The following is a 24,699-nucleotide window of genomic DNA, read 5'->3' as shown; positions in this document are numbered from 1 at the left end:
AATGCATTTTCAAATAAGGTTAGAACATATCCACTAAGGAATATTAATAAACAGAGGGACACTGGGGTTCAAATCCATGGTTCCCTTAAAGTGTCAATACAGGTGTATAAGGACAAACAAGACATTTGACATACTTGCTTTCATAGGTCAGGGCACAAGAATATAAGAGTTGGGATGATAAGCTGCAGTTTTACAAGGCAGTGGATAGACTATGTTTGAAGTATGGTGTGTAGTTCTGGTTGTTACACTATAGAAAGGATTTAACTGTATTCGAGAGTGCAGAGAAGATCCTGCAGGATGTTGCCTGAATTGGAGATTTTAGTTATGAGAAGAGATTAAGATACTGAGTACAGGCATGGAGTGAATATGGCCATGGGGTAACCTGATAGAGGTATATTACATTATAAGAGGCATAGATATAGATTACATAAATGATTTTTCTCGTAGTAAGTATCATAAACAAGAAGGTATAGATTTAAGGTGAAAGAAAAGAATTGAGGGGAAAGATTTTTTAATGCAATGAATGGTTGAAATCTGGATCTCACTGCCAGCAAAGGTAGGAAGTTGGTTACAATCATTGCATGAATGAAAAATTTAAAAAGGCAATTACATAATCAAGGCTTAGACAGGGGGAGACTTTAAGTAGGAAAATAACATTAGTGTAGATTGGGCAAGAGGTCAGCATGGATCATTGATGTGGTAGGTCAAAGGTTGTACAGCTCAGTGACAACTGAAATAGAAATGTGGAAGCTGAATTAGATCAGGTAGAGAAAGTAAATGCAAGGGAAAGCAATACTGGGTTAAGAAAAGGAGGGGAAAATAAGAAAACAATTTAAATCAATTAAATATTTGGCTTTTAAAATCTCTTGACTTTACCTTACAACTGAAGGAGGTGAGGAACCATGTTTCAATCTTTCCCTTCTTAGGACAGAGGAGAATGGAAGTTGGACTCAGGTGTATCAAAATTTATCATGCCATTCTAAAAGTCCTTTCTCAATAACAATTTATTTTTGCATGGTAAATTTAACAAGCAGTTATAATTAAATCCAATAAGCATTTTAAAATAATATTGCAGCTAAAGATAAGATTCCATTTCTGTCAAGAAAATTGTGGAACTTTACAAACAGAGCACTTGGTTCAATAAATGTATAATTAACAAATAATTTCTCTGTCCCTAAGCATAGGGCATTTAATTATTAAGTATGAGATCTTTTGCTTTTGGAAGCAAAATCCATCCCAAATTTGCGTTACTTAAGTTCAGTAAAATAATATCCAAAAGAAATATGTTTTTATGTAATTACAATTCATCAAACTGACTTTTGGTGTTTTCTGCTTCTTTTGTTGTTTGTGAACCTACTCTCCATAATCAGGTGGTTTATTTCACTGCAACGTTCCCTTATGTGGTTCTTATTATACTACTGATCCGAGGTGCGACCCTGGATGGAGCCTATAAAGGAATTGAATTCTATATTGGAAGCCAGTCAGATATCAGTAGACTAGCTGACGCTGAGGTAGGTGCATCAATAATCTATAAAAGCAACTGTACTTCTTAGTCAAACCGAGTTTGTGCTTCACTTTTCTTTATTTCATTGATTTATGAAAAATCAAATTTATAAACATCTGCCACTTTTTGGAATATTTATACATGAGGAAAATTACCTTAGTTACTGTATTTTAATTGATAGATTTAGAAGAAAATTGCTACCAAAGAATAAAGACTAAGAACTTTGATTTGTATTTTAATATTTAGTTTTTGCAGATGGGATATTACAGCAAACATGGAGAGATTTTTTTTAATTTCAATTAGATGATAGAATTGGGAGGGTGACGATTGTAAAGAAATCCAATGCAATAATAACTATATTACATTCTTCATACCTTCATTTTAGTGTCTTGTAGACAATACACTAATAAAATTGGGGCAGGTTACATAAAAACAATAAAGTGGGATTCCAATATTATGAAATGACACCTACTGACATAAGATCTGACTATTAAATGGTGAATTCCTCACAGCATTTTAATTATTCTACTTAGTGCTACTTTTAACAAAGATAAAAGTTAATACACATTCAACATGACATGTGTTTAAAACATAACATTATCAATCTCCATCAAGAGAAAATCTGCAGATGCTGGAAATCCAAGCAACGCACACAAAATTCTGGAGGAACTTATCTATGGAAAAATGTACAGTTGATATTTCAGGCTGAGGCCCTTCCTCGGGAATCAAACTAGTAGAATTCTGGAGGAATTTAGATAAAGTGAAAAGATAATCCATCTTTTCTATTAATTACTGACAAAAGGATTTTCAGTTGTTCAGCTCATTATGGAGGTGTAATAGTACCCTCCAATGCAATTGTATGCAAAACTGATGTGCAATCTCCCGTGTTAATTAATTCTACCTTCCATTTATCAGGTCTGGAAAGATGCTGCAACTCAGATATTCTATTCATTATCAGTTGCTTGGGGAGGTTTAACAGCACTGTCATCCTACAATAAATTCCACAACAACTGTTACACAGATGCCATCGCTGTCTGTATTATTAATTGTGCTACAAGTATTTTTGCTGGATTTGCCATCTTCTCTGTCCTTGGACATATGGCTCATATACAAGACAAGCTTGTTTCAGAAGTCGCAAAATCAGGTACCTACCAATCAGACCTATTATCTTCAATACCCAATGAGGTAGAAGTGAACTTCTCAAGAAACATGGCATTTTCATCCCTATTGGCAAAACTGTGTTAGTAGTTTTAAGCTAAAAGTGATAGGCAGTCTTTCATCTGTACATGAAAGCAGATGTGCAACTCACAACCTTTAGCTTTGGCCATATAACCCAAGCAAGCTGTGGCCATTATTGATTTAATTGATTTGATTTGGATGCATTACATGTGATTGGGTTAATATTGGTTTCACTTATGGAATCTAAAATCAAATCCATTCCAGAGTAACAGAGGGACACATAACCACAACGATAGCTGGATGCAAGAGTCCTGCCTGGAAAGAGTTTGTGCAGATTACACCTCAGTACTTGTGGGCATGGACAACAGCAAAAAACTGGAAAGATTGATTGGGTGATAGCCAGGATGGCTGTTATGGCTGTCTGGGCAATGAGAAAATGGCATTATGGTGCAAAATCGTCAAATCTGAAAGAGGGGAGAACAAACATTGTGAGGGCAAAGTAGAAGGGTACTTTCCTCTACAAATGGCTTGAAACCTTAAATAGAAAATGTCAATTTCACCAGCACATAGCCTATTGTAGAATAGCTATCAAATGCACAATTATACCACCAAAACTGATAGATCTCAGTCATGTAAAATAAAAACAATCATTTCAAAGGTGACAACATTTGCATTGTTTGGTTTGGAGTAAGATTAATTGCAGCGTTTAATTTATTTCCCTGCTTAGGTTTTGGTTTGGCTTTCATTGCCTATCCGGAGGCTCTTGCACAGCTGCCAGTGGCACCATTTTGGTCAATTTTGTTTTTCTTCATGCTGGTCACACTCGGACTTGACAGTCAGTTTGCAAATATAGGTAAGAGTTACATTTCTTCATTACTTTATATTATTATAACCAATCTCTTAAGATGGAGATGAATTTCTTTCTACTCTGGTTGACCGATATGGGAACCACAGACTGATGCTGTTGAGAAGGGAGGATTGTTTGTTTGTGAAGTGGTGCGCTTCTTCCACTATTTATTGTACATGGAGCTTTCTTGTGATCTCAGTGCACAGACTCAACAAATAGTACTTAAATTTCTCCAAAGATTAATGCCTTATGTATTACATTTATATTAATGCACGAGTGTCTGAGCATATGTGTTAGTTATCCACTTGGCAAAATACTGAAGTCCACTGTACTCAGCTTACTAGAAATAGGTGTTGAGTCTTGCCTGTACCTATTGCCACTCTCAAACATTACATTGTAGCGGTGTGTTACACGCAACGCTGAAATAAAGACACATAGTCGGTGAGCTGCAGTTGCAAAAGAGGTTTATTCAAACTTCGCAGCCTCGCTTTAAAGCCTTCCTGTTCCCACCCTCCCCAGGATATGAATGCATATGAATGCAAATTCACAGTCCGGTCCTGCGCCTGGACTTTTCCCCTTGCTGGTGAAGCAGACTTGGCGCCCTTTTTGGGACCGGCCTCAATGCCGGCGCGCACCATTTTGTGAGCCGGTTCGAGTGCACTGGGAAGTGGGTCGCCACATAACCCCCCCCCCCAGAACCGGTGATACACCCCCCCAATGTTCACAGTCTGGGTCGGTCCCTGTTTGGGAGGTCGGCCTCTGCGCCGCGGTGCCGGAATCTCAACCAGCTGCGCCAAGTCCACGTGGTCCGGTTTGAGTCGGTCCACTGTGAAAACCTCCTCTTTCCCCCCAATGTCCAGCATGAATGTGGACCCGTAGTTTCTGGTCACCGGAAATGGCCCCTCGGAGGGCCGTTGTAGCGGTGTCCGGTGTCCGCCCCAGCGTACAAAAACAAACTTACAGTTCTGCAGGTCTTTGAGTACGCAGGTCGGGTTCTGCCCATGCAGTGAAGTGGGTATGGGGGCCAGGTTACCGAGCCTCTTGTGTAGTCTGCCCAGGACTGCTGCGGGTTCTTCCTCTTGCCCCCTTGGGGCTGGTATGAACTCACCTGGACGACCAGGGGTGCGCCGTACACCAACTCGGCCGAGGAGGTGTGCAGATCCTCTTTGGGCATCATGCAGATTCCGAGCAGGACCCAGGGAAGCTCGTCCACCCAGTTAGGCCCTTTGAGGTGGGCCATGAGAGCCAACTTCAGATGACGGTGGAAACGCTCCACTAGTCCGTTCGACTGTGGGTGGTAGGCAGTGGTGTGGTACAGCTGTGTCCCCAAAAGGCTGCCCATAGCTGACCTTAAGCTGATCTTAAGGCACAAACTAACGGAGATGGGAGTAGACTCTCACATGGTGGATTGGATAGTGGACTACTTGACAGATAGACCTCAGTATGTGCGGTTGGGAGACTGTAGGTCTGACACGGTGGTCAGCAGCACAGGGGCGCCGCAGGGAACCGTACTCTCTCCGGTCCTGTTCACCCTGTACACATCAGACTTCCAATATAACTCGGAGTCCTGCCATGTGCAGAAGTTCGCTGATGACACGGCCATAGTGGGGTGTGTCAGGAATGGACAGGAGGAGGAGTATAGGAAACTGATACAGGACTTTGTGATATGGTGCAACTCAAACTACCTGCGTCTCAATATCACCAAGACCAAGGAGATGGTGGTGGACTTTAGGAGATCTAGGCCTCATATGGAGCCAGTGATCATTAATGGAGAATGTGTGGAGCAGGTTAAGACCTACAAGTATCTGGGAGTACAGTTAGATGAGAAGCTAGACTGGACTGCCAACACAGATGCCTTGTGCAGGAAGGCACAGAGTCGACTGTACTTCCTAAGAAGGTTGGCGTCATTCAATGTCTGTAGTGAGATGCTGAAGATGTTCTATAGGTCAGTTGTGGAGAGCGCCCTCTTCTTTGTGGTGGCGTGTTGGGGAGGAAGCATTAAGAAGAGGGACGCCTCACGTCTTAATAAGCTGGTAAGGAAGGCGGGCTCTGTCGTGGGCAAAGTACTGGAGAGTTTAACATCGGTAGCTGAGCGAAGGGCGCTGAGTAGGCTACGGTCAATTATGGATAACTCTGAACATCCTCTACATAGCACCATCCAGAGACAGAGAAGCAGTTTCAGCGACAGGTTACTATCGATGCAATGCTCCTCAGACAGGATGAAGAGGTCAATACTCCCCAATGCCATTAGGCTTTACAATTCTACCGCCAGGACTTAAGAACTTTTTAAAAGCTATTATTAATGCTTTTTGAGATAGTGATTTAGATGCATATCATATTTTTTACTGAGTTAAGTATTGTATGTAATTAGTTTTGCTACAACAAGTGTATGGGACATTGGAAAAAAAAGTTGAATTTCCCCATGGGGATGAATAAAGTATCTATCTATCTATCTATCTATCACAGGCTGGAGGTGAACTGGGCGCCTCTGTTGAAGGTAATGTGGGCCAGTACACCAAAGCGAGACACCCAGGTTGCAATCAGTGCCCGGGCGCAAGATTCGGAGGTGGTGTCGGTGAGCGGGACCGCCTCTGGCCATCTTGTGAACCGGTCCACGATAGTCAGGAGGTGCCGCGCTCCTCGCGACACTGGCAGGGGGCCCACAATATCCACATGAATGTGGTCGAAACGCCGGTGGGTGGGGTGGAACTGCTGTGGCAGGGCTTTGGTGTGCCGCTGCACCTTGGCTGTTTGGCAGTGCATGCACGTTCTGGCCCATTCACTGACCTGCTTGCGGAGTCTGTGCCAAACGGACCTGCTGGAGACCATCCGGACGGTTGTCCTGATGGAGGGGTGTGCTAAGTTATGAATGTAGTTGAAAACGCGCCGCCGCCAGGCTGCCGGGACGATGGGACGGGGTTGGCCGGTGATGACGTCACAGAGTAGGGTTCTCTCACCTGGGCCTACGGGGAGGTCCTGGAGCTGCAAACTGGAGACTGCAGTTCTGTAACTAGGGATCTCCTCGTCTGCCTGCCGCGCCTCCGCCAGTGCATCATAGTCTACCCCCGGGACAGGGCTTGGATGTTAGGGCAAGAGAGGGCGTCCGCCACGACATTGTCCTTTCCTGAGACATGCTGGACATCCGTCGTGTATTCGGAGATGTAGGACAAATATCGCTGCTGGCGGGACAACCAGGGGTCGGATGCTTTCGTGAACGCAAAGGTAAGCTGTTTGTGGTCCGTGAACGCGGTGAAGGGCCTACCTTCCAAGAAGTACCTGAAATGCCGGATTGCCAGGTATTGCACCAACAGCACTGTATTTGAGTTCAGGTGTTTGTAGGAGTTTGCTGAAAAACGCCAGAGGTTGCCAGCGACCCTCGAAGAGTTGTTCCAGCACTCCACCGACTGCCGTGTTAAATGCGTCCACTGTGAGGGTGGTAGGGACGTCCGTTCTGGGGTGCACTAGCATCGCGGAGTTTGCCAAGGCTTCTTTGGTTTTAACTAAAGCGGCGGTGGACTCCTCGTCCCAGGTATTGTCCTTGCCCTTACCCGACATTAGGGCAAACATGATTCGGGCTGCTGAGGGGAGGAAGCGGTGGTAGAAATTTACCATACCCACGAATTCCTGAAGGCCTTTGATCGTGGTGGGTCAGGGGAAATGGCGGACCGCGTCTACCTTGGCGGGCAGAGGGGTTGCCCCGTCTTTAGTAATCCTGTGGCCCAGGAAGTCGATGGTGTCGAGCCCGAACTGGCATTTGGCCGGGTTGATTGTTAGGCCGTATTCACTCAGTCGGGCGTAGAGTTGACGGAGGTGGGACAGATGCTCCTGACGACTTCTGCTGGCTATGAGGATGTCATCCAAATAGATGAAATCCAAGTCCAAGTCACGTCCCACTGCGTCCATTAACCGCTGGAATGTCTGTGCAGCATTCGGTAAGCCGAACGGCATGTGCAGGAACTCAAAAAGGCCGAACGGGGTGATGAGTGCCGTTTTGGAGACGTCGTCCGGATGCATCGGGATTTGATGATATCCCCGGAAGAGGTCTACCTTGGAGAAGATCCGTGCACCATGCAGGTTTGCTGCAAAGTCCTGAATGTGCGGCACAGGGTAGCGGTCTGGTGTTGTAGCCTCGTTTAGCCTGCGGTAGTTGCCACATGGTCTCCAGCCCCCTGTTGCTTTGGGCACCATGTGCAGGGGGGAGGCCCATAGGCTGTCGGACCGTCGTATGATCCCTAATTCCTCCATCCTCTGGAACTCCTCCTTTGCCAGCAGTAGCTTGTCCTGGGGAAGCCTTCGAGCACGGGCGTGGAGGGGTGATCCTTGTGTCGGGATGTGGTGCTGTATGCCATGTCTGGGCATGGCAGCCGTGAACTGCAGTGCCAGTACCAATGGGAAATCCGCCAGGACTCTGGTGTAGTCGTTGTCGGACAGCGTGATGGAGTCCAGGTGTGGGGCCGGCAACTGGGCTTCACCCAGGGAGAACATTTGAAAAGTCTCAGCGTGGACCAGACTCCTCCCTTGCAGGTCGACCAATAGGCTGTGAGCCTGCAAAAAATCCGCTCCCAGGAGCGGTTGGGCTATGGCGGCCAGTGTGAAGTCCCACGTGAACTGGCTGAAGCCGAACTGTAGCCGCACCGTACGGGTGCCGTAGGTCCTTACTGTGCTGCTGTTCGTGGCCCTCAGGGTGGGACCTGGTTCTTTGTTGCAGGTGTCGTAACTCGTCGGAGGTAAGATGCTGATCTCGGCTCCGGTGTCGACTAAAAAGCGGCGTCCCGACTGCTTGTCCCAGACATACAGGAGGCTATCCTGATGGCCAGCCACCATAGCCATCAGCGGCAGCTGTCCCTGGCGTTTCCCGGGAAGTTGCAGGGCAGGCTACAGCGGCAGGCTTCTGCGCCCCACCGCTGGTGGTAGAAGCACCATTGTTCATTGGTCTCCTCACCCCTGCCTCTGGGGTTAGTGGGCTCTGCCACCGGGCCTGGTCTGATCTGCTGTTGGGAGCATGGCCTGGTGATCTGTGCAATGGATGCCCCACTCTCCTTCTTGGCTTTCCACAGCACATCTGCCCGGGACTCCACCTTCTGGGGGTTGCTGAAATCCGCGTTGGACAGCAGCAGGTATATGTCCTCGGGCAGCTGCTCCAGGAACGCGTGCTCAAACATGAGGCAGGGCTTATGTCCTCCTGCCAGGGACAGCATCTCGTTCATCAAAGCTGACGGCGGTCTGTCTCCCAAACCATCCAGGTGCAGTAAGCGGGCAGCTCGCTCGCGCCGTGAGAGTCTGAAAGTCCTTATGAGCAGGGCTTTGAATTCTGTGTATTTGCTATCCTCCGGGGGCGACTGTATGAACTCCTCAACCTGGGCGGCTGTCTCCTGGTTGAGGGAGCTCACCACGTAGTAGTAACGTGTGGCATCCGAGGTTATCTGCAGAATGTGGAATTGGGCTTCTGCTTGCTGGAACCATAGGTGAGGTCACAGCGTCCAGAAGCTTGGCAGTTTTAACGAAACTGCATGAACAGATGCGGCGTCATTCATCTCCGGTCCAAATATCATTTGGGCCGTCGGGGTCACCAATTGTAGCGGTGTGCTACATGCAGCGCTGAAATAACGACACGCAGTCGGTGAGCTGCAGTTGCAAAAGAGGTTTATTCAAACTTCGTGGCCTCGCTTTAAAGCCTTCCTGTTCCCGCCCTCCCCGGGATATGAATGCTGTAGGGAGCGCGTATTCACAATCCCGTCCCACATGCGGACTTTTCCCCTTGCTGGTGAAGCAGACTTGGCGCCCTCTTTGGGACTGGCCTCAATGCCAGCACGCGCCGCTTTGTGAGCCAGTTCGAGTGCGCTGGGAAGTGAGTCGCCACAACATCTTATTTTCTCAGAGACATTGGGGACTCCTGAGTAATTTGTGATGTTTGACAATTACTATTTCATTAATGGTTTTCTATCCTTAAAACTTAATGATAAAATTTAATTTCAAAGTGGCAATTGAGAACTATTCCATTCACAGCATAGAAAGGAAAAATCATGTTAACTCATCAGAACATTGCCATTCTTGTTTCTTTAATCTTTTAATGTACATGTGATAAATAAATCTGAATCTGGTCACTGATAATCTGATCAATCTTATTTTCCAGACCTTGCAGTCTTGTGATCAATCCACAACTGTTCTATTGATTCTTTCAGTCCAATGTGTTAGACTTACTTCTGCATCCTGGCATGCTGCTATTGTTTGTATATTACCAAATAATGGAAATCAAATTTTATGAATTGCTAGCACCAATCCAACTTAGCATGCAATGCTTTGTATCTCTTAACGAATTGGAGGATTGTTGCATCATTGGGTAACGGAAGTCAGTTTGGATTTACTAGAAGGCATATGCCATGAATAAGAGATAAATCAGTTGCCAAAATTTACAGTCTTTCCATTGGAACTTTGTTGAGGGTGGTGGAGGGAGCAAAAGCAATAACCTGAATCATCAAATAGTTAAAAAGACTCCAGGAAATGTGCTGATAAGGTAATATGAGGCTGCGACTATGTGGTTCCCTTGACTTTGAAGCTATGTGGCACATAGGGAACCACCACAAATCTTCAGACTGATTTTAATGAGTTCTGTGAAAATCCTCCAGAGAGGTATATAAACCAAAAGTATTGGTTAAGAGTGTCAATGGCCTCCTCTAGCAGTTTAAGTGCAACAAAGTGATTCTATGCATTTTGCCTTCTTGTGCAGGTGTTGCTCATTCTGCAACCTCTTCTGTGTGAAATGTTTCCTACTTTCCACCTGTATTTCCTACTGTTATGTTTGATCTTAATAAAGACAAACTTGGCATAGGAAGCTGCTTGAACATTTTATTCTGAACTGCTCCAGCTCAACACTGCCCACGTGCAACCAGATCATCATCAAAACTTCCAGTTCCAGGTGAACCGCCCACATTACCCACTGGGAATTGAATTTCTTTATTATGCACACACATAATAACCATCATCCCCCTTGAAAGAAAACAAACACAATGCTATGTCCTCATAAACCCGCAAGGAACAATAATGCTTTTCAACAAAGTATCTACATTCTGTAGCCAGTTACTCATCAACTTTCAATCAGTCTCTAAGGTGGTTTACTAATCCTTTTTGGTCTTATATTTGTTTATACAGGCATATTGCTTGCATTTGTTACATAATAACAGACCTAATATGCCCTCATTACTTTGCATACCTCTGCCAATTTTGCTTCCATTCTCCTCTGCTGCAAGGAAAATAAACACAGCCAATCCAGTCTCTGAATTGCACCAAAATGCACCAACTCTCCCAACATCCTGAGGAGTTTCCTCTACACACATTCTGGTGTAATGTTGCCTTTTGTACATTGTATGTAAGTAACAAGCAAACCACGCAGGTACTAATGGCAATCAGTATGAATTTCACATTACCTATGGTCCCATTGTATTCATAACAAAACAAAATCAATCCAGCACCCATGGCAACCAACAATCACAACAAAATAAATTTTATGAATTATCCTGTTCATTTCCACTTGTTAGTAATTCACCAAACATCATAAGTGACCGTTCATATTTTTATTTTTATCATTTTGTACACCATTACTAGTTATTTTAAACTCATCTACCTCAATGAAGATAGCTCAATTATTTAAATCTTTATTTACAATAACAAATAGAGAAATTACCACAATTCTATAAATATGACTCTGATATTTCCTCTGTAATAAGGTTTTTGCACTGGGTAAAACATTTCACATTTGTGTGTGATGTGTGTTTAAACTTCCATAAAGAAAACATTACTAAAAGCTGTAAATTTAATATGTTACACTGTCCATAAGTTCCTTGTCTTCACATATGTATCGCATACCTACTTATCACTTCTGAGAATTTATTGACAATTTTTCATCACTATCTCTGGGCCATTGTTTGGAGAAGGAAGTCAGAGGATCAAAACAGGAGTGCGGCGGGAGCCATCTTGAATTTTTCTTATTCTCATCAGAGTTAAGAGCGGCCCGACTGCGCAGGCATGTGACGTCCGGCAGTGAAGTGGGGAAGATTTAAAAAGGACACAGACTTATATAGCGGGCAGCATCATTTGCGGGCAGCGGAGTGAGCCAGGAGCAGAGTGTAGGCTTAAGGGCTTGGGCTAAACGGGCTTAGGCGGAAGCAGGCGAGACAAGGTAGGTTTAGGTTTCAGTTTTTCCTGTTATTTGAGGAAAGGGGGAATTATGAGTGTGAGGGCAGCTTGTTGTTCTTGGTGTCGGATGTGGAAGGACCTGGAGTCTCCTAGCCTCCCGGAAGTCCACATCTGCACGAGGTGCACCAAGCTGCAGCTCCTAAGGGACTGTGTTAGGGAACTGGAGCTGCAGCTCGATGACCTTCGTCTGGTCAGGGAGAGTGAGGAGTTGATAGAGAGGAGTTACAGGCAGGTGGTCACACCAGGGCCACGGGAGGCAGACAGGTGGGTCACAGTTAGGAGGGGGAAGAGGAAGAGTCAGGTACTAGAGAGTACCCCAGTGGCTGTACCCCTTGACAATAAGTACTCCTGTTTGAGTACTGTTGGGGGGACAGCCTACCTGGGGGAAGCAACAGTGGCCATGCCTCCGGCACAGAGTCCGGCTCTATAGCTCAGAAGTGTAGGGAAAGGAAGAGGAAGGCAGTAGTAATAGGGGACTCGATAGTTAGGGCGTCAGATAGGCGATTCTGTGGACATGATCAGGAGACCCGAATGGTAGTTTATCTCCCTGGTGCCAGGGTTCGGGATGTTTCTGATGGCATCCAAGATATCCTGAAGTAGGAGGGTGAGGAGCCAGAGGTCGTGGTACATATAGGTACCAATGACATAGGTAGGAAAAGGGAAGAGGTCCTGAAAAGAGAATATAGGGAGTTAGGAAGGCAGTTGAGAAGAAGGACAACAAAGGTAGTAATCTCGGGATTACTGCCTCTGCCACGTGACAGTGAGAGTAGGAATGGAATGAGGTGGAGGATAAATGCGTGGCTGAGGGATTGGAGCAGGGGGCAGAGATTCAAGTTTCTGGATCATTGGGACCTCTTTTGGGGCAGGTGTGACCTGTACATAAAGGATGGGTTACACATGAATCCTAAGGGGACCAATATCCTGGTGGGGAGATTTGCTAAGGCTACTGGGGAGACCTTAAACTAGAATGGTTGGGGGGTGGGAGTCAATTTGAAGAGACTAGGGGAGAGGAGGTTAGTTCACAAATAGAGAAAACTAGTAGACAGTGTGTGAGGGAGGATAGGCAGGTGATAGAGAAGGGGAGTGCTCAGACCGAAGATGTAGGGCAGAAGGAAGAAAAAGATAATAAAGTTGATCGCATCGTGAGGGATAAACAGAGAGGAAGAGGTGGGGAGTTTCTTAAATGCATCTATTTTAATGCTAGGAGCATTGTAAGAAAGGTGGTTGAGCTTAGAGCATGGATTGATAACTGGAAATATGATGTTGTAGCTATTAGTTAAACATGGTTGCAGGAGGGGTGTGATTGGCAACTAAATATTCCTGGATTTTGTTGCTTCAGGTGTGATAGAATCGGAGGGACAAGAGGAGGAGGTGTTGCATTGCTTGTCCCAGAAAATATTACAGTGGTGCTTTGGCAGGATAGATTAGAGGGCTCATCTAGGGAGACTATTTGGATGGAATTGAGGAATGGGAAAGGTGTAGTAACACTTATTGTCACGAGGTGGGGACAAGGGTGTTGGGAGAAGGACCCACAAGCAGGACACAAACACGTATTTCTTAGGTTCAATAAAATAGCGTTTATTACTCGCCACACAGAAGATCAGGAAACCGAGGACAAAGAGGAACACAAACCTCGGACTAGGGGACTAGGGACTTGGATCGCCGCGGCCCTTGGACTTGGAGACTGGGATCCATGGATCGCCGCAGCTGGGAACGTGGAACCGGGACTCTTCGAGGGGTAGACACGGACAATGGGCATGAACGTCGAGCCAGGACTCCGCCTTCTACTCAGGCTCCAAGCCGGGACTCTTCGAGGGGGATAGACACAGACACAGGGCATGAACATCGAGCCGGAACTCCACCTTCAACTCAGGCACTGAGCCAGTACTCTTTGAGGGGTAAACATGGACAATGGGCATGAACATCGAGCCAGGACTCCGCCTTCCGCTCAGGCACCAAGTCGAGACTCTTTGAGGGGTAAACACGAACAATGGGCATGAACGTCGAGCCAGGACTCCGCCTTCCGCTCAGGCACCGAGTCGAGGCTCTTCGAGGGGTTAACACGGACAATGGACATGAACGTCGAGCCAGGACTCCGCCTTCCGCTCAGGCACCGAGTCGAGACTCTTCGAGGGGTTAACACGGACAATGGGCATGAACGTCGAGCCAGGACTCCGCCTTCCGCTCAGACACCGAGTCGAGACTCTTCGAGGGGTTAACACGGACAATGGGCATGAACGTCGAGCCAGGACTCCGCCTTCCGCTCAGGCACCGAGTCGAGACTCTTCGAGGGGTTAACACGGACAATGGGCATGAACGTCGAGCCAGGACTCCGCCTTCCGCTCAGGCACCGAGTCGAGACTCTTCGAGGGGTAAACACGGACAATGGGCATGAACGTCGAGCCAGGACTCCGCCTTCCGCTCAGGCACCGAGTCGAGGCTCTTCGAGGGGTTAACACGGACAATGGGCATGAACGTCGAGCCAGGACTCCGCCTTCCGCTCAGGCACCGAGTCGAGACTCTTCGAGGGGTTAACACGGACAATGGACATGAACGTCGAGCCAGGACTCCGCCTTCCGCTCAGGCACCGAGTCGAGGCTCTTCGAGGGGTTAACACGGACAATGGGCATGAACGTCGAGCCAGGACTCCGCCTTCCGCTCAGGCACCGAGTCGAGACTCTTCGAGGGGTTAACACAGACAATGGGCATGAACGTCGAGCCAGGACTCCGCCTTCCGCTCAGACACCGAGTCGAGGCTCTTCGAGGGGTTAACACGGACAATGGGCATGAACGTCGAGCCAGGACTCCGCCTTCCGCTCAGACACCGAGTCGAGACTCTTCGAGGGGTTAACACGGACAATGGGCATGAACGTCGAGCCAGGACTCCGCCTTCCGCTCAGACACCGAGTCGAGGCTCTTCGAGGGGTAAACACGAACAATGGGCATGAACATCGAGCCGGAACTCCACCTTCCACTCACCCCTGGCAGATTGACCTTGCCCAGACCCACTCTGGTGACGGAAGGCGAATTGCTGGTACTCCGATGCGGGCTGGATCACTCTGGTGACGGAAGGCGAATTGCTGGTACTCCGATGCGAGCTGGATCACTCTGGCGACAGAAGGTGAATTGCTGGTACTCCAATGCGGGCTGGATCACTCTGGTGACGGAAGGTGAATTGCTGGCACTCCGATGCGGGCTGGATCACTCTGGCGACAGAAGGTGACTTGCTGGTACTCCGATGCGGGCTGGATCACTCTGGCTTGTCGTAGCGGTGACAGCGACTTGCGAAGGCTTCTTAACACTCTCGCCCCGAACGGCTAAAGCCAGGGGCTTATAAGCTGCCAGTTCGGGTCAAGAGTAGATTACCTTGATTGCCAAGCTAAAGGGACGCGTCAAACGGAATTAGAAGGGAACAAGGAGTCAATGATCCGGATCGCAACCTAACTACATTTAAAGGGGAACCGATCCAGACCATGACACTTATAGGGGTGTATTATAGACCACCTAATGGAGAGTGAGAATTGGAGGAGCAAATTTGTAAGAAGATAGCAGATATTTGTAGTAAGCACAAGGTTGTGATTGTGGGAGGTTTTAATTTTCCACACATGGTTTGGAGTTTGTAAAATGTGTGCAGGATAGTTTTTTGCAGCAATACATAGAGGTACCAACTAGAGAAGGGGCACTGTTGGATCTCCTGTTAGGGAATGAGATAGGTCAGGTGACGGAGTTATGTGTTGTGGAGCACTTCGGGTCCAGTGATCACAATACCATTATTTTCAATATAATTATGGAGAAGGATAGGACTGGACCCAGGGTTGAGATTTTTGATTGGAGAAAGGCTAACTTTGAGGAGATGCAAAAGAATTTAGAAGGAGTGGATTGGGACAATTTGTTTTATGGGAAGGATGTAATAGAGAAATGGAGGTCATTTAAAGGTGAAATTTTGAGGGTGCAGAATCTTTATGTTCCTGTTAGGTTGAAAGGAAAGGTTAAAAGTTTGAGAGCACCATGATTTTCAAGGGATATTGGAAACTTGGTTCGGAAAAAGAGGGAGATCTACAATAAATATAGGCGGCATGGAGTAAATGAGGTGCTCGAGAAGTATAAAGAATTTAAAAAGAATCTTAAGAAAGAAATTAGAAAAGCTAAAAGAAGATACGAGGTTGCTTTGGCAAGTAAGGAAAAATAACAGGATATTCCCTAGGACCTTGAGGGAAATTAGTGTAGAAATAGCAGGGGCTCTGACAGAAATATTTCAAATGCCATTAGAAATGGGGATGGTGCCAGAGGATTGGTGTATTGCTCATGTGGTTCCGTTGTTTAAAAAGGGTTCTAAGAGTAAACCTAGCAATTATCGGCCTGTAAGTTTGACATCAGTGGTGGGTAAATTAATCGAAAGTATTCTTAGAGATGGTATATATAATTATCTGGATAGACAGGGTCTGATTAGGAATAGTCAGCATGGATTTGTGCATGGAAGGTCATGTTTGACAAATCTTATTGAATTTTTTGAAAAGGTTACGAGGAAAGTTGACAAGGGTAAAGCAGTGGATGTTGTCTATATGGACTTCAGTAAGGCCTTTGACAAGGTTCCGCACGGAAGCTTAGTTAGGAAGGTTCAATCGTTAGGTATTAATATTGAAGTAGTAAAATGGATTCAACAGTGGCTAGATGGGAGATGCCAGAGAGTAGTGGTGGATAACTGTTTGTCAGGTTGGAGGCCAGTGACTAGTGGTGTGCCTCAGGGATCTGAATTGGGTCCAATGTTGTTTGTCATATACATTAATGATCTGGATGATGGGGTGGTAAATTGGATTAGTAAGTATGCAGATGATACTAAGGTAGGTGGCGTTGTGGATAATGAAGTAGGTTTTCAAAGCTTGCAGAGAGATTTAGGCCAGTTAGAAGAGTGGGCTGAACGATGGCAGATGATTTTAATGCTGATAAGTGTGAGGTGCTACATTTTGGTAGGAATAATCCAAATAGGACATACATGGTAAATGGTAGGGCATTGAAGAATGCAGTAGAACAGAGTGATCTAGGAATAATGGTGCATAGTTCCCTGAAGGTGGAATCTCATGTGGATAGGGTGGTGAAGAAAGCTTTTGGTATGCTGGCCTTTATAAATCAGAGCATTGAGTATAGGAGTTGGGATGTAATGTTAAAATTGTACAAGGCATTGGTGAGGCAATTCTGCTCTGGAATCAACTGCTTATGGAGTTTTTGTGCTGGTGACAGCAGATTCCATCCTTGCAGTCTTGAACTCAGTGATTTTCCTTTTACCTTCGACAAATCCAAGTCTTTGATTAGGTCATTTAACTCAGGTTGAGTTATCAGATGAAGCACACTTGACATTAAGTGTTCAAAATCTGTATCAGTATCAGTGTAATTATCCATTCCTGGCTCATGCATCATGACATCTTTGTTGCCTCCTCTAGACTCCATGTCTGTGCTGCCTTCAGTACTGGGAGAAAGGCTATACTGGAAGACTATTGTTATGCAGTGCAAATCTCATGGCTGAAGGGAGATTGGGATATTGAATAGATTTCTTGTTTTTAGTAGAGAAACCAAACACATTGGTCAGACAGGAGTTGCAGTCTGTCACATGATCCTTCCACTCTTACCTTATCGTCGGGACAGTGAACTGCATTGACTTCCGAGTACCTCTGAGCCAACTCGAAGATTGACAGTGTATGTTGTTCAACAAATGTGAGGAGCTCAGGTTTTGTCTTGGTCACAGATCTGACACCCAAAGTAGAGCTCCTAAGAGGATTAATGCTCTGTTTTTGCAATTTAAACATATACTCACCACAAATATAACAGAAAGTATCACATCTGTTGAATCTAAAACCTATCCTGTCATGCAGCATCAGCTTTGCCTAAGCATGCCCAGGCATGCCTAGTCAAAATAGAAAATTTATCAGCTTACATTGTGGGCAAAATTTCAATTGACTTGAATTGTGAATTGAAATTAGAAATATAGCCGATTACAAAAAAATGGTGTATGATAGGGAATTGTCACGGTGATTTTCATGATCAGCAACCCAAAATCCATAAGATACACCCAATAGTATTCAGGAAGCAAAGTCTCAGGTTTTCAGTAGTTAGTAATTAATGTAAGGCAATCTAATCAATGAAATAGCCAGGCGAGACTACAGCAATAAAATTCCACCTTCATTTCAGAAGGGAAGGGGAGAGAGAAGAACTCTGCAGTAGTGATAGGAGATTCCATACTTAGAGGAGTGGACACATGATTCTGTGGGTGTGAGAGAGACACCCGGATGATATGTTGCCTCCCAGGTGCCAGGGTCAGGGACATCTCAGATTGGGTCTATGGTATGTGAAGGGGGAGGGTGAGCAGCCAGGCCTCATGGTACACATTGGCACCAATGACATGGGTAGGAAAAGGGAGGAGGTCCCAAAAAGAGAATTTAGGGAGCAAGGTAGAGAGCTGAAAAGCAGGACCTCAAAGGTAGTAATCTCTGGATTACTGCCTGTGGCATGCACCACTGAGGGTAAGAATAGGATGTTTTGGCAGAGGACCCAGTGCAGGCAGGGGGCTGGGATTCAGATTTCTGGATCATTGGGATCTCTTATAGGGAAGTCACAACCTATAGAAAAGGGACGGGTTACTCCTGAACCCAACAGGGACAGTATCCTTGCAGGCAGGTTTACTGCAACTGTTGGGGAGGTGTTAAACTGATTTGGCATAGGGATGGGAAACTGAGTGATAGGGCTGAGAATGGGGCAGTTGGTATACAAGCACAGTGAAATTGTCAGCAAGGACAGGCAGATAGATGATAAGGCAAAATTGCCGTCAGAGGAATGAGTTGCAGTTTTTCAGGGGAGGATTACATGAATGAAGGTGTCATATTTGAATGCACTCAGTATATGGAATAAGGTAGATGATTTTTTTGTACAGTTAGAGATTGGCAGGTATGACATTGTGGACATCACTGAGCTGTGGCTGACAGAAGATTGTAGTTGGGAACTAAACATCCAAGGATACTTAATGTATTGAAAAGATAGCCAGGTAGGCAGAGGGGCTGGCATTGCTCTGTTGTTAAAAAATAAAATAAATTCCTCAGAAACAGGTGACATAGGATCAGAAGATGTAGAATCCTTGCAGATAGAGTTAAGAAACTGCATGGATAAAAACACCCTGATGGAAGTTATATACTGGGCAGGATATAGGCTACAAATTATATGTAGTAGGCCTCCGTTAGTCTCCATAGGCCATGGATTTGCGCCTTGGAAAGTTTCCAGGGCGCAAGCCTGGGCAAGATTTTTTTTATGGAAGACCAGCAGTTGCCCAGACTGCAAGTCTCCCCTCTCCACGCCACCAATGTTGTCCAAGGGAAGGGCATTAGGACCCATACAGCTAGGTACCGGTGTCGTCGCAGAGCAATGTGTGGTTAAGTGCCTTGCTCAAGGACACACATGCAGCCTCAGCCAAGGCTCGAACTAGCAACCTTCAGATAACTAGACAAACGCCTTAACCACTTGGCCATGTGCCAACAGAAATTATAATAGGGGATCGAAAATACATATCAAAAGAGCAATATTTTGATTGCCATGGGGGAGTTTCAATATCCAGGTAGATTGTGACAATCAGGTTGGTACTGATTTTAGATCCCAAAAATGAGAATTTGTAGTATGCCTACAGGATAGCATTTTAGAGCAGCTAGCAGTTGAGGCTACTAAGGGATCAGTTATTCAAGATTGAGTGTTGTGTAATGAAGCAGATTTGATTAGGGAGCTTAAGGTAAAGGAACCCCTAGGAGACAGCACTCATAAGATGATAGAATTCACCATGCAGTTTATGAGGGAGAAGCTAATGTCAGATGTATCAGTATTACAGTGCAGTAAAGGGAATTACAGAGGCATGAGAGAGGAGCTGGCCAATGTTGATTGGACAGGGACACTAGTAGGGATGGTGTCACAACAGCAATAGTTGGAGTTTCTGGGAGCAATTCAGAAGATCCAAGATAGATAGATCCCAAAGCAGAAGTATTCTAAAAGAAGGATAATGCAACTGTGGATGACAAGGGAAGTCAAAGCCAACATGAAAGAAAAAGAGAGGGCATATAATATAGCAAAAATTAGTGGGAGGTTAGAGGATTGGGAAGCTTTTAAAAACCAAAAGAAACCAACTAAAAAGCCATAAGGAGGAAAGGATGAAATATGAAGGTAAGGTAGACAATAATATAAAAGAAGATACCAAAAGTTTTTTCAGATATATAAAGAGCAAAAGAGAAGTGAGAGTAAATATAGGACCACTGAAAAATGATGCTGAACCGGTATTAAAGAGGAAGAGGAAATGGCAGACAAACTGAATAAGTATTTTGCAACACACACAAAATGCTGAGGAAGGCAGCAGTGTTCCAGCAGCATTTTGTGTGTGTTGCTTGAATTTCCAGCATCTGCAGATTTCCTCGTGTTTAAGTATTTTGCATCAGTCTTCATTGTGGAAGGTATTAGCAATATGTAGGAAGTTTGAGAGTGTCGGGGGCAGATGTGCTTGGGAACTTGAAAGGTTGGAAGGTAGGTAAGTCACCTGGACCAGATGGACTATACCCCAGGGTTCACAAAGTAGTAGCTGAACAGATTGAGGAGGCATTAGTAATCATGAAATTCTGGCATGGTTTCAAAGGACTGGAAAATTGCAAATGCCACTCTGCTCTACAAGAAAGGAGGGTGGCAAAATAAAGAAAATTATAGGCCGGTTGGCCTAACCTCAGTGGTTGGGAACATTCTTAAAGATGAGGTTTTGGGGTTCATGATAAAATAGGCCAAAGTCAGCATGGTTTTCTTAAGAGAAAATCTTGCCTGGAAAATCTGTTGGAATTCTTTGAGGAAATAACAAACAGGATAGACAAAGGAGAATCAATTGACGTTGTGTACTTGGATTTTCAGAAGGCTTTTGACAAGGTACCACACGAGGCTGCTTAGCAAAATAAGAGCCAATGGAATTACAGGAAATATACCTGCATGGGCAGAGCATTGGCTAATTTGCAGGAGGCAAAGAGTGGGAATAAAAGGAGCCCTTTCTGCCGGTGACTTGTGGTGTTCCGTAGGGGTCTGTGTTGTGTTTCTTCTTACGCTTCTTTCTTATATGTCAATGATTTGGATGATGGAGTCCTTCCCTCAACACCCTGACTCTTGCTGCATTCTGCTGCTCAGGTTTTCTGGTAAGATAATGGTGCACTCAGTCACAGCAGTTTTATGGGGCAGTCCAACAATGAGTGATCATGTTAGTCGCTTTGCCCATGATTGCAAGACCCTGTTGGACATTGTTAGTATGAACTGCTGTAAGTCAGATTCCCTGAGTTATTGGCGGATGGTGGGGGAGATGTATAGCCTCGGTCCTAACAATGACAAGGCCTCAAGCAACAGTGTTGCCTGTTTACAGCCACCCAGGAGAGAGGTGTCAGAGTCGGTGCACTCCACTAGAGATCTTGGGGTGCTGTTGCACGGTATCCAAGCTGGAGTCGGTGCTGCCTACCAGCGTTTGTTCAGCAGAAGACAAGCCATATTGTGTTCAACTGCAGACCGCTGCAACATTCATGGACTCGGTCTTAGACTATATATTTTTTGCGTGACCATATTTTACTGATATCTATCTTATATGTGCTATATGTGCCTTGTGCTGTGTGTGATTGTTAGTACTGTGTTTTGCACCTTGGCCCTGGAGTGATACTGTTTGTTTGGCTGTATTCATGGGCAAACAAGTGGCAGATGGAATATAATGGCCATACACTTTGGTAGGAGGAATATAAGCATACACTATTTTCTAAACAGGGAGAAAATTCAAAAATCTGAGGTGCGAGGGATTTGGGCGATCTTGTGTAGGATTCTCTAAAGATTAAGTTGCAGGTTGAGTCAGCAGCAAGGAAAGGAAATTCATGTTAGCATTCATTTTGAAAGGATTAGAACATAAATGCAAGAATATAATATTGAGGCTTTATAAAGCACTGATGAGGCCTCATTTGGGGTATGTTGAGTATTGTGGGCTCCTTAACTAAGAAAGGATGTGCTGACATTAAAGAGGATTCAAAGGAGTTTCATGAAAATGATTCCAGGAATGAAAGGAGAGTAGGATGGCTCTGTGTCTGTATACTCGCTGAAATTTAGAAGTATGAGGGGTAGCTCATTGAACCTATCAAATATAGAAAGGCTTAGGGAGAGTGGATGTGGAAAGGATGGTTCCTTTAGTGTCTAGTGTTTAGAGTCTAGGACCCAAGAACACAACCTCAGATTAGAGGGACGTCCACTTAGAGCAGGGAATAAAGGAATTGTTTTAGCCAGAGAAGGGTGAATCTGTGGAATTCATTGCCACAGATGGCTGTGGAGGCCAAGTCATTGGGTGTATTTAAGGTGTCAGTTGAATGGTTCTTGATTATTCAGGGCATGAAAGGTTACAGGGAGAAGACAGGGGAATGGGGCTAAGAGGGAAATGGATCAGCCATGATCAAATGGTAGAGCAGATTAGATTGGCTGAAATTGCCAAATTCTGTTACTGTATGGTCTTGATTCTGAAAAGGTTGCTGTACTTTCTAAAGGTATAAAAAGTAGAAACAGAATTTGAAATTATATAGGGGTACAAGTTTATTGATTTGCAGAATGTCACCATAAACTTGTATTTTTGTTTCTACCTGGAAAATGGGACTCTAATCTCTTTACACAGAGAGTAATGGGTGTGTGGAACGCCCTCCAGGGATCGTGGTAGATAGAAGCAGATACATTGGTGGCTTTTAAAAATCTCTGCTAGGCACATGGATGATGGCAAAATGGAAAGGGTTAGATTGGTTAGAGTAGGTTTAAAGGTTTGAACAGCATGTTGGACTGAAGTGTCTGTCTGTACTATAATGTTCCATTCTACAGAACATTTTGTTCCTTATGCCATGAAAAGAGACCATTCAAGTTTTTAAGTCTAAAAATAATCACATCAAACCCATTATCCCACTTATTTCCCTGCAAACTAGTCTGTCACAGATGCCTATTAATTATACATCCCTGATTCTCCTACCACCCAACTACACTGAGGAAAATTTATTGAATCCAATTAACCCAACAAGCGGGTCTTCGGCATATGGGAAGAAACTGGACTACCTAAGGGAAGACTGCACAAAACAAAAAAAACATCTAAGCTTGACAGACAGCAGTAATGAGAGGAGCTATAACACTGGGACTACTTACAGCACCAATGGTCTTCCTTTATCACCACTTCAAAGGTGACATTCCATAGGTAAATGTTTAAAAGGCTTGAATTTGTCTCTCTAATGGCTCACAGGCAGACTAAAAACTTAATAACAGAATTTACACTGAATTGTATGGCTTTAGTTAATTGTCAATATTGATTTCACTGTGGCCATGAAAATTATTTAATAATTACTAGACTCTGAACATTTTCTTCCTCTAGAAACTATTATGACAACCATGATAGACAAGTTCCCCAAGCATCTACAATCAAAACGTCTTGTAATGACAATAGGCCTTTGTTTGATGTTCTTTTTCCTTGGTCTCTTATGTGTTACACAGGTAGGTCCCCTTCTCAAATTACTGTCATAGAAATTATTGTTCGCATGCCAATGATCATTTCAGTTATTTGTCCACCATGACAAAGTTTAGATGCATCGATTAATATTAATGAACTATCACAATACTTCCTTTTCTACGATGCAGAGCACCCAAAAGAAGTTATTCACATCTGAAGTTTAGACCAGATCCATTACAGAGCGAGGGGGCAGGTGCCAGAAAGTAGATAGAAAGAGCTATTGTAGAGGAATTACATTGCTTGATGAGGACCAGACACTGATGTGCCAGCAAGACTCAGGCCATGAAATGCCCGGTCAAATATCTGAGAAGCAGATCGAAATAAACAAGGGATTCTAGATAAATTGAAATGCAGCAATGAAATAAATATTACAATTTAACCAGTTACCTAGAGTACAAATTTTGCCACATCTGGTGCCGGTTATACACCCATCAAGACAGAGGTTTCGCAAAATTAGACATTTAAAAAGGATCCCCTATTTTTCTGGAGAGATGCTGACTAAATTTAAACAGATAAAACATCTAGGTTATCAAAGTGAATAAACAGTACACTGTTTACATTTTAAACAGGACAATCATTTTAAATACTTTCTGTTGTTTAAGGAGGATCATTGATGATCCTGAATCAGAAACATTCTTAACAGAATTCTGTGATTTCAAACATCAACAAAAAATTGAGCACCACTGCAGCACCGATTAAATATTATATTTTGCAGAGAAAATCATTACGCGTGGTTGGGGATATGACAGATCACATGGTTTAATCTTAATATATTATGAGAGAAATGATTTTTAAAAATTGGCCTTAAAATTGGAAGCAGATATGGTGCTAGTGGTGGTTATGACAAAGTATAAATAGTGTACTTGCTGTTTTCTAGCTGAGAAACATATTGATCAGCAATTTCAATTATTTAATTAAATATTGACTTCTTATTTTAATTATTAGTGCATAGTAGTTTTCTCATCCTAGGAGTTTGTTTTAATACTTAATTTCTGTTCAGGCTGGGATTTATTGGATCAATCTCCTGGATCATTTCTGTGGTGGATGGGGAATTCTTGTAGCAGCTGTGGTGGAACTTGTTGGTGTAAACTGGATCTATGGTAAGTAGAATAAGGAAAAAAGCAGAAACAAAATTATATTGCTAAATTTTCAAAGCCATTTGTGTCAATCTTTGCCTCCTCAGAAGAATTAAGAAAAATGGTAATGATGATGCCATTTAAACAGTCCTTCATCTTGAATGAAGGCCAATGTGGGAGAATATCTTCCATTCACGACTGAGATATAGCTTTCAAGTGTTACTATAAGCCATGTTTTAACAAGACATTGGAGGGAAAGTTTTCACAAACATTCTAATACCATTTGGAGACATGATGAGTGCCGCTTCCCTTCAGCTTGTCCACAGATTCACTTGGACCATTT

The 24,699-nt window shown here is 44.4% G+C and overlaps 1 protein-coding gene across 1 annotated transcript in view; it reads left to right on the top strand.

Annotated features, from left to right (window-relative positions):
- Positions 1–24,699, top strand: part of LOC140734527 (sodium- and chloride-dependent neutral and basic amino acid transporter B(0+)-like) — a 69,943-nt gene that overhangs the window by 26,952 nt on the left and 18,292 nt on the right. Inside the window, exons 7-11 of the mRNA XM_073058609.1 lie at positions 1,371–1,511; positions 2,420–2,648; positions 3,411–3,536; positions 23,146–23,264; positions 24,281–24,380. Of these exons, the coding sequence (XP_072914710.1) occupies positions 1,371–1,511; positions 2,420–2,648; positions 3,411–3,536; positions 23,146–23,264; positions 24,281–24,380 (715 nt within the window). The remainder of the gene's footprint in view (positions 1–1,370; positions 1,512–2,419; positions 2,649–3,410; positions 3,537–23,145; positions 23,265–24,280; positions 24,381–24,699) is intronic.

This window comes from Hemitrygon akajei, chromosome 10, assembly GCF_048418815.1.
Source record: "Hemitrygon akajei chromosome 10, sHemAka1.3, whole genome shotgun sequence".
Taxonomy (NCBI): domain Eukaryota; kingdom Metazoa; phylum Chordata; class Chondrichthyes; order Myliobatiformes; family Dasyatidae; genus Hemitrygon; species Hemitrygon akajei.
This window is presented reverse-complemented; position numbering and strand designations above follow the sequence as displayed.